This window comes from Stegodyphus dumicola, chromosome X1, assembly GCF_044657685.1.
Source record: "Stegodyphus dumicola isolate Sdum_Otavi_A_Nest chromosome X1, ASM4465768v1".
In the NCBI taxonomy this organism is placed as follows: Eukaryota; Metazoa; Arthropoda; class Arachnida; order Araneae; family Eresidae; genus Stegodyphus; species Stegodyphus dumicola.
In genome coordinates, this window is record NC_140780.1 from 122,633,679 (window position 1) to 122,647,075 (window position 13,397).

Below are 13,397 nucleotides of genomic sequence, written 5' to 3' on the forward strand. Positions count from 1 at the left end.
AAAAAAAATCCCAGTAACTTCCCAAAAATTTCTTAAAGAAGTTAAATTTAAAGAAAGAAAATATTGAAAGTTTAATGAACTTGGTTTTAACTGGTATATCAAAACTTAACTAAATACTGGCTAAAGTATGGAAAATTAGAAGAAGAAGATTAAAATCTTCACTCAATTCGGGCTATAATTGAGACTTTTGAAAAGAGTTGGCCCTTTATTAGTAAAAGGAAAGAATCCAGTATTGATTAAATATACACATTTACAAATTTATTTACTATAAAAATTTACAAATAATTTCTTTACTCTTCTTTATCCTTCATTACCCTCCAGCTAAGGTTTAAGGTAATGTTATCATATCAAAAAGAGCCAAAAAATTATAAAGTAAAGTTAATGCCTGCCTTTTTAATATATAAATTAATAAATTTTGGTGGTACTTGGTTATCAACTTGAACATTAATTAACTTTATTATTTCTTCCTTTAAATCGTCTATTTCAGAACATATATTTTTTATTCTGATTATTTGGCTATGAAACGTGTTTACTATTACTTTTCTAGAGATATTAGAGTTCCAATTAATTAGTTTAATAGAATGAAAATGGAAATTCCTTCTTTTATCATATAATTTAATTTTGCTGTGTTTAATAATTTGCAGGTGTAGGTATTCAATAGTATCTTGATTCGTATTCGTTTAATTAAGTGTTAAACTATTTGGGTAAATTTTGAATTGCTCAAAAGTAGAATTATTATTGAAAGTTATAACATCATCTATGTATCTAAAAGTATGAGCAAATAGCTTTAATTCATTTTTATTTAAACTTAGTTGGAATTTATATTCAAAAGTAAAAAGAAATAGGTTACAAATTTGTGCAGAAATTATACACAGCAAAATTAAATTATATGATAAAAGAAGGAATTTCCATTTTCATACTATTAAACTAATTAATTGGAACTCTAATATCTCTAGAAAAGTAATAGAAAACACGTTTCTATTACTTTAAATAATGAGAATAAAAAATATATGTACTGAAATAGACGATTTCAAGGAAGAAATAATAAAGCTAATTAATGTTCAAGTTGATAACCAAGTACCACCAAAATTTATTAACTTATATATTAAAAAGGCAGGCATTAACTTTACTTTATAATTTTTTGGCTCTTTTTGATATGATAACATTACCTTAAACCTTAGCTGGAGGGTAATGAAGGATAAAGAAGAGTAAAGAAATTATTTGTAAATTTTTATAGTAAATAAATTTGTAAATATGTATATTTAATCAATACTGGATTCTTTCATTTTACTAATAAAGGGCCAACTCTTTTCAAAAGTCTCAATTATAGCCCGAATTGAGTGAAGATTTTAATCTTCTTCTTCTAATTTTCCATACTTTAGCCAGTATTTAGTTAAGTTTTGATATACCAGTTAAAACCAAGTTCATTAAACTTTCAATATTTTCTTTCTTTAAATTTAACTTCTTTAAGAAATTTTTGGGAAGTTACTGGGATTTTTTTTAGAGGTTTTTTAAGGACTGGAAATTTTTTGACATTTTAAATTTTGCTTTAAAACTTTCATTTTAAAATATTTCATTTTTACTTCATTACTTTAATTATTTGCCTTGCAATTTTTACACAATTTTTCAACACAACACACATTTCACATTACAAACAGTTTACATTTATTAATTCACAATACCACTTAACTCTATTTTACTTCGAGCAAATTTACCCCTCTTGATTGGCTTAACTCCCTAAATAATTTATCGTTAAAATTAAAACTTGAATTACATACCTTTAGGATTTTTAATTTTTAATTTAATTTTTTCTAGATATATTTTTTAATATTAATGTTTGCAAAAAATTTTTAATATAACAAAGATAGCAGCTTGGCAGTCAACTTTACCTACATAAGCGCCATCTATATAATTAATTTGAAGAACACACTTACTTCTCTTTAAAAACACTTTTGCAGACCCCAACGCTCATTTAGTAGGTAAGCTAGAATTAAAACTTACTATTTACTTGCTTTAAGTATTTTTAAAAATTTTTTATATAGTATTTAAGTATTTTCTAGATATGAAATTATATTTTTAAGTATATATTTGTTTTTTAAAAATTGTAAATTAGTTCTTAATGTTTCTTATTGGTTTATATGGATTATGTCTAGTTTTTTTTAGTTTCTTTTTATTGATATGCATATTCGTGTAGGGGAGGTGTCTGTAGACAAGGGTTTCTAAAATGCATTAGTTTCTAGATTATTTTTTATAAAAAATTAGTTTTTTTTAAATTTATTTTTTTTTTTAAAAGTTTAATTTAATACTTGACTTTACTTGCTTGTTTCTCAAAAGACTTCATTAGTACTTTCCTTTTAAAACTTTAATTTTTAAATGCTAATTTCTAAGGGTACCACTTTATTGGTATTTCTTTTTGGACATTCTTCACTTTTTACTTTTGGTTTTGACTTTTACCCTTGCCTGCATGAATGACGAAACACGAATTGAATGATTGGAGAGTTAGGTTTGGAGGCAACTTCCCCTTGATAAGTCTGTCTCCTGCCTGCTCAACAGTCATTCACTTATGCATTTTTTAAAAAAAATTGTATGGATTAATTTTAGTTTGCTAAATTAGTGAATTTATTTTCATGGATTGGTTTTGCACTTGATTTGCTTATGCTTCTGAATTTAAATGATAATGCAGATTAGTTCGAGAATTAAATCTTTTATATGTTTACACATTTTTTTAATATATATATATATATATTTTGGCTTTAAATTTGCTTTTTTTAATTTTGGCTTTAAATTTGCTTTTTTTAATTTTGGCTTTAAATTTGCTTTTTTACTTTTATAAGTGTTTGTTAAAATTAAAATTTAATTTGTTTAAATTTAAATTTCATTCCTTGCGGTGGCGCAAAGAATTTAATTAAATTTAATTAAATTTGTATTTAAATTTATTTAAATTAAATTTATTTAATTAAATTCAATTTATTCTTATATATATATATATATATATATATATATATATATATTGTTGCGTGCGTACGGGTTCGTTACGAAATGAATGCACAAGTCCGATGAAAAATGAACAAAAATTTATTATTATCACAACAAAAATGCTTAAATTTTCTCAAATTATCCTGCAGTATTACAATATCTCACAGTAGTTATCTTTTAACTACTCAAATATCCAATAGAACGTAATTCAAAACAGCTAAAGAACGCTAATCCGCGAATTCGCTACAATCAACAACAGTAGTTTTCTAAACAACAACAAACTAAGCAACTACTACAAACTGAGATGTTTTCCTCCTTTTATAAGATTTTAAAATCACGCGCTAGAATTTTCCAGTACTTTCTCGAAATCAAAAAGAGATATTTATTTATTTAATGCACGCGCTCTTGTATTTTCAATTTTCCGGCTTAGCTTTCTTTTAATATTCGTCACGCGCTGCACTGCGCGAGAAATAAAACCATTTAATTTATAATTGAACTAACATTAGCCTTTTAAATACCAAATTCGTAACATTGCCCCCTTCCCAAGGACTGCACGTCCCGGGCAGTATAATCCCTGGACAGGAAGCTAAACTTACAACTGTGGCATAAATGCAACTGAGGATAAACATTACATTACAATATCAAACAACATGAACAATAAATGCAATAACTAACTTAAACAAATCAAATGCTATCAAATACAAATCAAATCAAATACACATTTAAAAACAAAAAGGACCATGGTCTTATACTATTTACAATTATTTACAATACGTACTATGGCCATAGTAATGAGCTAACCTGTCGTAAGAGTTCGAAGACTCACGGATCCGAACCACGACGTCATTCGTGTTCAGTTCTGTATATGGACCATCCGAAGGTGACTGTAATTTAGGACTCAGTCCTTTTCGTTGAATTGGGTTCCACGACCACACCTTGTCTCCTTTGTTGGATCTCTGTCTAGTAGCTCTTATGTCGCATCTAGTCTTCATTTTCTCCGTCGCCAAGTTGACTCGCTTTCGTGCAGAACGGCCCAAGGCCCAAGGCGTTTGACTTCCGGAGTACCTTTGCAACTTAATGCAATTACCTCCACAACATCGATAAGGAAACTGAGTTGGATAAGAAAAAGCAATGGCTAAAGGAGAGATGAACAAACCTTTAAGGGTTTATATAGAAAGAAATGAATAAGGAGTCCGCATATGGGACGAGCAATTCTCTCTGCTTTCAGCTTGTAATTTAAGATTGAAAGAGAGAAAGGAGTTAGTTGAGGCGAATTCCGGAACGCATTGCGTTTATGGAATCGGAAAGGTTGGAAGACAATCAGCCGGGAAACATAATTTTCCAGGGCTTGGGAAAGGTAATATTAGGTAATACGGACAGCCGCAGTGATAGCTAATGCCTTGGGGATGAGCGAGGGGGGGAAGAGTCTTACGACTAAAACTGAATCCAGGGAAGAAGGAGCGAAGAGGAGGGGGGGGAGAGAGTCTATTCAGGAAGGCGAAAAGTTCTCCGACCGCCCGTGGCGAGAGGAGAATAGGAGCAGCTACTGGAGCGGAAAAGAACCGTGAGGAAAGTTAACTGTGAAAAAGACGGAGAAATTATTAGATGAGGAATTAAAGGGACAGAAATAGAGCAAAGGAAGGGAGTAAGGGGAATTAAGGAAGCGAGATTAAAATTTTAATTATTGAAGAAGGTCTTGTAGTGATGAAATGCAAGCTTGTGATACCTGTGCGAAAATAAAGAATTGATAAGTTGTAATTAGGTAAGAGGGAGCACTGCAGGAATGTTTATAGAGTAGCGTAGCTATTGCAATTTTATTTAAGTCTAAATTTTAATGGATTTAATAGTAGTTAAATAATTAAACTATTGCTGCTATTTTTTAATAATTTAGTTTAATGTTAAAAGTCTGGTCCGTGATATGTGAAAAGATGAGGTCCTGGTAAATGGGGGGAGGTCATGTTTAGTGGTACAGATGTGGGTCGCGGTAAACGAGGCCAGATTAGGTCTAGCGGGCAGTGATGTAAAAAGAGAGTTAATTAAGGGTCGCCGGGTTAGGCCCGTGAAGTGCTGGTTAAAGTTTAGTTTTAAGAATTAGATAGAATTCCTAGTCAAGTAAGCACCTCCGCTTAGGCTTCCTAGGAAAGATGTTAAATGTTCTATCAAGAACGCTCCTAGGTCGCTTAGCAGAGCTAGGCTCTGCTGAATTATAAGCAGGAAGTGAGTGCAAGACTGGGTTTTCAATCTGAGATAGTCTATTGAAAAACTTTGCCGAATTTTGCCGAAAAAAGGCATCCAGGGGTAAAATTTTGAGGTCATTATGAAGCACTTCATTCCGGACGAAATAATGAGCATTGGTGAGTATGCGGAGCGTAACACTCTGGAATACTTGGAGTTTCTTTAGGTGACTGTTGGCTGCGGTTGACCAGATGATAGCTGCATAGGTGAGGATGGGGAAGATGGTACTGCGATAAAGTAGGATCTTGTTGCTGAGGGAGAGGTTGCTGGTACGGTTGATAAGTGACATTAGTTGAGTTCTGACAGTTCGTGCTTTGGCTATTGTATAGTTGATATGAGTACTCCAGAGTAGTTCCGCATCCAGATAAACTCCGAGATATTTATAGGAATCCACCCAGGGTATCTCCTCATCAAATAACCTGAGTGGTTGGAGTTGACTATGGACATTCCTCTTTCTGGAAAAGAAAACGGTGGCGGCACTTTTTGCGACGTTGATTTTGATTTTCCAGGTAATGAGCCAGGACTCCAAGTCTGTTAAATAAAGTTGGAGGTGGTTAAGAGTGGCGTTAAGTGTTGGGTGCTGAGAAATGATGGCTGTGTCATCTGCGTAAAGGGCTAGATCGACACTTGGTGATTGTGGTATGTCATTTACATACAAGTTGAAGAGCGTAGCGCTAAGAATTCCTCCCTGAGGCACCCCCGCCAGGATAGGGCGAGGAGAAGAGACAGAATATTTTACTTTAACAGAAAAGGTGCGATTATTGAGGTAGGAGTGCATGATGTGCACAAAATTAGCCGAAATTTCAAGTCGCATGAGCTTGAATAAAATTCCGATGTGCCAACATCTGTCGAAAGCCTTTGCTACGTCTAAATAGACTATAGTTGTAGGCTTTCCACTGCGAGATCCTGTGTGAATGATTTCTACTACCCTCAGTAGCTGGGTCTGAGTTGAGTGTTTTGCGCGAAAGCCGAATTGTTGAGGAATAATGATATTTCGACTTCGGCAGAAATCATTCAGGTATCTAAGCAGTATAGCTTCGTAGATTTTACTAAGTGAAGACAGAAGGCTGATCGGTCTATAATTTTGAGGGACCTTAGGGTCCATGCCAGGTTTTAGAATAGGAATGACTAAAGCATTCTTCCAGCTAGTAGGATAATATTTTAACCTTAGCATTGAGTTAATCAAAACTGCTAGGTAAAATATGAATTTAATAGGCAAATTTTTAATCATGCGATTAGAAATCCTATCAAGGCCGGGGGCTTTTGCAGGGGTGAGATTTTTGACAATTGCAGAAATCTCAGTCATGGTTGTGGTGATGGGTTCCTCAGAGTGTGTATCTGAGGAGAGAAATTCTTCAACTTGGTGTTGGACTTCATGCGTGTGCGGTGCACAGGTATCGAACATGGGTCCAGTGTTTAATGAGAATTGTGTTTGAAGACTGTCCGCAATGCGTTCGGCCTTCTCAGTGTCTGTTAATGCCATCCGGTCATTGACCGTGCCCATTAGGGGGGGAATGTCATGTTTGGGTTTGCGAAGCCGTGCGCTGGCAACCCAGAGGCTATTGTCAGAAGTCTTTAAGGACTTAAGGTAATTTGAATATTTTTCGTCTGCAAATTTTTTAATGTCAGACTTGATCTCATTCTGGATTCTTCGCAGTTGCACTCGAATGGATTCTAAACGGGTGTTTTGCCAATCTCTGCGAAGACGGTTTTTAATTTTGATTTTATTCTTGATGAAGTCAGGTAATTTATAGTGATTAGGTCTGAATTTGGGTTTGGAAGCAGCTGTGAACGCACTTCCCAGGGTTTGGTTGAGCCTGTCAAGGGCTAAATCAACCTCCTGATTATCGTTAATTTTGATAGGGGGGAGAATACCATTTTCCAAAACATACCGAAAGTTGTCCCAGTTAGTCGAGACTTGCGCCGGTAAATTTTGATTGATTTTGGTTGTTTTAAGGGTGAGGTGAACCGGGTAATGGTCAGAGGACAATTCCGGAATCACTTTGATCGAATAATCTAATGGGATATTTTTAAATAAGGCCAAATCAATAATGGAAGGAGCACCTAACCCCCCAGGAAACTGGTAATGGGTAGGTGAGTTCGGCGCTATAATTTGGATTCGGGCGTCCTGAACCCAAATTTTGAGTTTATCGCCATAATTGTTGGCAGTGACACAATCCCAACTTTTATGACGGGCATTTAAATCTCCTGCGATAATCAGGTTATTTGCAACACCACTTAGTTTTCTGAGATCAGAGAGAAATGCCGGTCCCTGTCTCGGAGGCATGTAGCAGGACGCTACTGCTATTGGGGGGGGGAATTTTGAATATGAATTTGGATAATTGTCGCTTCTAGGGCCTCCAGTGGTGGCGTGGGTATTCTAGAATGCTTCAATGAGCGTTTTACATAGATGCTAGTACCGCCACTAGCACGAACAGTGTCACTGATGCATACCTCTCTATCATTTCGGTAGCAGAAATAATTCGCGATGTTCGCGCTAAGTCCCTCAACCAGATGTGTCTCCTGAACGAGGAAGAGGTCCATGTGGTGCTCATTAATAAAATCCCGGACTTCGTGGATCTTGTTTTTTATTCCGTTGGCATTCCAGAACGAGATCAGGAGGTTTTCTTCTCTGTTGGAGCTGTTGAACTTGATGCTTTAGTTGAGGAGTCCAACGTAGGCTTCATAAATGAAAAATGCTCTCTCAGGTCCGGTGGAGACTGTCCGTAGCTGAGGCAGGGCATTTTTGAAGGCTTTCAGTAGTGTTTTATGTTCAATTCCGAACTCTGAAGAGATCTGGAATACACAACGGAGGGTATCAGTGCAGCTGTAGTCCTCTGGGGTTGGGGCTAAAGCCTGGGCCGGTGGTACTGGCTGTGGTGCAGGATGCAGTGCCGGGGCTTGCTTGAGGGCTTGCTTCTGACCTTGCTTCTGCTCCGAAGTCATATTAAGTCCGGGATTTTTTCGTCCGGAAGCGATTTCACTAAATAGGGGATCTGTACCACTAAGGAGAGGTTTAGCTGGCGCCGGTATAAATTTTGATTTCCCGCTATCCTTACGAATATTGGGGTTTTTGCCCTTGTTCATGGGATTCCTGGGACAGTGGAACCAGTTGGCCGCATGCTGACCAAGGCAGTTCGCACATGTGTTTGGTTCCTCAGGGTCTTTGGTACACTGGTACGCAAAATGCGGGCCAGCGCACCGCAGGCATTTGATGGGGAGCGTGCACACTGCTGAACTGTGGAAGTATCCTTGGCAGCGCCAACACTGACTGGGTCCCTTTTTTCCATGGTGTTTTTCCACTTTTATTTCGACTCCGAACATGAGAGTCTCCTCGAAGATGTCGTAAACATTCAACGAGGGGTTCAATTGAATTAAGAACAAGGGCATTGGATAGCGGGATTTATGCCGACGCAGTTGCGTGACACTTATCACCGAATAGCCAAGAAGCTGAAGTTCTGCTTTGATTTTTTTCGGGCTTTGCATTACTTGGCAGTCCCCTTAACATGGCCTTTACAGGGCGATCTTGCTTGAGGTTGAATGATTTATACTCGGCCCCCTGGTTATTTAAAATTTGGGCGACCGAGCGGTAATCATTCTCGTTTTGCATCTCTATTCGGAGATATTTGCCTTTCATGCGGCATATGGCTGTTGGAACTTCCGACTGCACTAGTGAAGTGAGGAATTCAAAGTCTTTAGGGTCGACGAAAAAATAGGGAATTCTCTTTTTCGACCCTTCGGACGAGCTATTGCTTGGGGGGGGAGTACCGGTTTCAGCGCTCTCCTCGTTGATCTGAGTGACTGGTTGTCTAGGCAACGAGCTTTGCTCTGTGGGTTGGGTGGGGGGGGAGATCGTCAGAGTTTTCGCTCCAAAATGGAGGCAGGCTATTGTTATCGGCATTACGTGCGATGAGATGGCGGGGTGGCTGTTGAAAGCCATCTTTGTCCACTTTCCTGATTTTTTTGTTTTTGGGCGAGGTAGGAGTAATTTCTCGTTTACTGATGGTTAATTTTTCTAATTTCTGGCTATTGCTAGCAATGATTTTGTCGGCTTGTAATTTTGCCGGTTTTAGGAGGTATTTTTTGACTGGGGAGTTTTTCCCGACATTTTTGTCCTGGTCGCTGACTTTAACGTCAGTTTTAGAATTATTACTAGTAGTGTTAGTGACATTTACCAGCTTTTGGATGCATTCCTCCTCTGTAGGAGGGATGCTGAATAGAGGCAAGTTTAGGCGCTTGGCAAGAGAGGTTAAGGAAGAGAGAGTTACCTGCGACTCTTGCTTGATGCACTTGAGGTCAAATGAAGCACATGGCGTCGATCTTCTGGCTCTCGATAGATGCTGTTCTAGTTCTGTGAACCTGGTCTTTAGCAGATATAGTTGCTTAATATGAATTAGAAGGTTCTCAGGATTGACATCAATTCCATTGTTGTCCGAAGAGACAGGGAGTGTTGATTCAGATGCTGCTGTCGTATCCATAGGATCAGCGGTTGGAGTTCGTGAAGTGCCGGCCATTTCTTCCGGCTTCTCGTTCGCGTTGTTGCTAGGTGAGGAGCTCTCGAACGTGCGTCCGTCACTCATGGTGGCTACCCTGCAGAACGGTGCATCCCCTCAAACCGGGCCTGGGTATCTTGGATGTGTTCCTCAGGCGATGAAGGCGCATCCGTAGGGCGACTAAACAGGCGGTCACAAGGCAGACGAAGACCGAAGAGCTTCTGGGATGGAGAATAGCTGGTAGTCTTGAGTTTCCTTTCGACCCTGGTATGATTTCGGCAGCTTCCCGAGCTGGGTCTTTCGGACAAGGCGTCGGCATTTCTAGGTGAGGATCCCTTTTGAGGATGGATAGTCATGCCATCAGATGCTGAAAGCAGTTTGTTGTTTTTCAAGTCTAGGGAAAAATTGTATTTCCTTAAAAAGTCCAATCCGAGTATGCATGGATCTGTAATATCCGCCACATATGCCGTGTGATGGTAGGCGGCACTTCCAAACGTGATGTTTACGTTTAACTTCCCAGTTATGTCGATCTTGTCACCAGACGCAGTCTGAAGGGTAACACAGGATGGCGTCCAAATAAGTTTATCTTTAAACTGTTCAGCTAAATCTTTCCTAATGATGGTAACATTAGCTCCTGTGTCAATGATCATACTGCAAGGAACTCCATCGATATTCCCATTGATGGACAGTCCGTTATTGTTGCCACTCACTGTATAAATTTTAAGAGCTTTAAAACAAGGTTTTTCACTATCTGGCAACCTCCGTTCCTCGATATGGTCACTAATTTGTTTACTGCGTTGTTGCTGGGAAATGGTCTTATTTTCCGTACCTCGGGGTGTTCTGCAGTTTCTGCGTATGTGGCCTTCAACTCCGCAGTTCCAGCACTTTAGAATTAGTTTCTTTTCACTTCTGTTCCGTCTCAAGCCACTGACTTGTCTGGTAAAATCATCTGCTTTATATTCCGTACCCTGGGGTGTTCTGCAATTCCGTCTTAGGTGACCTTCACTACCACATCTCCAACACCTTAGAGCCACTTTCTTCTCCAGTATGATGTCATTTCAATACAGTGTTATTACCTCTTAAAATTAGCTAAAAACTACTAAATGATTATCATTTGGGTTCAAGCAACTCAAATGCTTTTGGTGAAGCACTAATTTTATCTACCTACATTTGATTTATTCAGTGTTCAAATATCTTATATTTATAAAATGTTAAGGGATATTGTTTTTAACTTTTTTGTACAAAGCTAATTACATAATACTTATTAATTGATATCTCATCAGCAGTAAGCCAAAGAAAAAACATTTAAATTCTTATCAGCTTTTGAATTAAAAAAAATTATGGAAACCACTAAACAGCCGTATATTATCTATCTGTATGCAGAGTTTAAGAATTGATTTTACAGCTGATATTTCCCGCATACAATGAAAGTAAAAAAAGATACTAGCGTAACAACTTTGTCTCTGCTTTAGGGTCTGTTAGTGACAAAATAAAACCGGTTGCTGCACCAGAGAGTGATGCTTCAAGGCGGAAATAATAAAGTGTTACCTGGGCAGTGGAGGGGTTAATAATTAGCTGTTTCTTTTTATCGTATTCTTTTACTGTTTTTTATTACACAGATTTTAATCTGAATCCCACATTGTGCTTTGAAGAAATGTACTTGTTATTTTAGCCATATTTTACCCTGGAAATATGACCTAGTTTTTGACTTCATAAGCAAAACCGAATCATTTTTTAATATGAATTTCATATGCCTGAATATTTTCTTCAGAGAAATGTGTCAGTTTTAGGCAAGGGCAATTTAATTAACGCAGATCGCAATTCATTACGTTGTGCATTGTGTTCGCATCGATAATTTTCACTCGAATGGTAAGATTTTCGCTGGAATGTAAGATTATTTATGAAATTAGTTTAATGTATATTTGAATTTTTGCTGCTTTTATTAGTTAGTTGTTTTAATTCGTGTCTCAGATTACTTTTACAAGCACAGCATTATAGCATTTTTTAACTGCATTTTCCATGAGTGATTTCAGATTGCTGGCCTATAAAATTTATGAGCGAGGCGTTATTTTTAAATGTATTGAGCGAGCTTTAAATAAGTATTTCATACTCCCTTCGTTAAAACTTATGGCCGCTGGGGAGTGTATAGTGGTCAGCGAAGACTGACCGCATATGCTAGAAGGCTGGGTCATCGAATCACATATGTATGTTGGTAGGGGCACTGTCTTTGCGGAATTGGGATACATAAATTTAGTCGATCTGAAACTCTTTTCGAGAGGTAAAGGAGTAGAGAAAAAATAATAAAAGGCTTTCGGATTCTATTTTCTGGACTTCGTTTGTTCTTTACGTTGGCTCATTCACTCTGTATCTTCGATATTCGATTTGATGACCAATGAGAAAAGTCGCAAGTTTAACTGAGTTAAGTTCAATTGCCGTCAGGATCGCTTAAAATATGTTAGAAACTTTTGCTGAAAATATTTATTTTACTCAAAGAGTTAAACTCTTATGATGCTAATTCTTAATAAGCCAGGGAATTCTTAAACTGTGAATATAATTAGGCATTCCAAATTAATACATTCATAAATGTAATTGGACATTCGTAAATTCTGCTGTGAATAAGAAATTCAGAAGCTTATTGTTTAATTTGCTGTTATGACCTTCTTTTCTATTCATCATTTTGTGAATAATGACTTTGCATCTCTTCATCCCACTTAAAGTAGTGAGGTCAAAATCTTCATTAGATTTATGTACCTTAATAGTTATATGTCGAAGTTTAATGAAGTTGAAAAATGTCCTTGCAAACCAGTTAGAATTTCCTTTTATTTTCCCTGTTAGTATTCTTTTAATATGTAATTTGCGATCCAGAACTCAAAGTAAAAAAAAAAAAAAAACATGTAGGCTTTTACTAAATAATGTCTTAATTTGGAATGCATAGTTCTGATATTTAAATTTTGACCGTGACTCATTAGGAAGAGAATCGTTGAAACAGAAAGTTAGAGGTTAGCTGTCTTTATTTGTAGGCATTTGCTTGATGACTAGCAACTTTAATATTTTTTGAAATTTTTCCAACAGCAATTTTAGAATCTTTACTGGTCACTGAAAAAGCTGTATTTATATAAACATTGCACTGGATTTTAATGTTAAATTACAAATGAATTACTATCGAAAATAATATTTTTATTGGAATTCACTTCTGTGTATAGGTTTGAAGAATTAGTATAGAAAAGAGATATTTTGGTAGTAGCTGGAACCTTTCGATGCACCACCAACAATTTATTGACGGCTATTGGAGATGAAATATATTTTAGAGTCAGCAAAGTGATTAAGCTGTTTTTTTTTTTAATTTGCGGTGGTTATTCCTTGGCAGTGGCATTCAAAGTCACATTAAATAAGTTGTTCTCCGCAGCTTGTATCTGCCTCCATATAAACTCTGCTAAATAAGAAAGCAACCCTTGTAACATTCTCTGGTCCCTCAAGGTTATGCATTCTTTATAGCTTCCAAATTTATCAGTTATTACTTTGGCATTTATTATTTTTAAAGAAATCTTTAAGATCTTAGCCATGAACATAATCATTGAAGTTCTTGGCATAATCATTCACGAAGCACCGACTTTTATCGCCTTGCAACTTCCTATGCTATTTAAGATAGAGGAATTTTCTTCTCTAACCATTTTCTTCAAAGCAGCTCTCAGT

The 13,397-nt window shown here is 36.6% G+C and overlaps 1 protein-coding gene across 2 annotated transcripts in view; it reads right to left on the reverse strand.

Annotated features, from left to right (window-relative positions):
• LOC146993259 (uncharacterized) overlaps window positions 1-10,288 on the reverse strand; it is a 29,466-nt gene extending 19,178 nt beyond the window's left edge. Inside the window, exons 1-2 of one of the 2 annotated variants that reach the window (XM_085807629.1) lie at window positions 9,480-10,288; window positions 3,778-4,702 (exon numbers count right to left, since the gene is read on the reverse strand). In XM_085807629.1, the coding sequence (XP_085663755.1) occupies window positions 4,658-4,702; window positions 9,480-9,791 (357 nt within the window). In that variant the 5' untranslated portion in view covers window positions 9,792-10,288 and the 3' untranslated portion in view covers window positions 3,778-4,657. The remainder of the gene's footprint in view (window positions 1-3,777; window positions 4,703-9,479) is intronic. The other variant, XM_085807628.1, reaches the window with a different exon arrangement.
• Window positions 10,289-13,397: the final 3,109 nt, after the last annotated feature.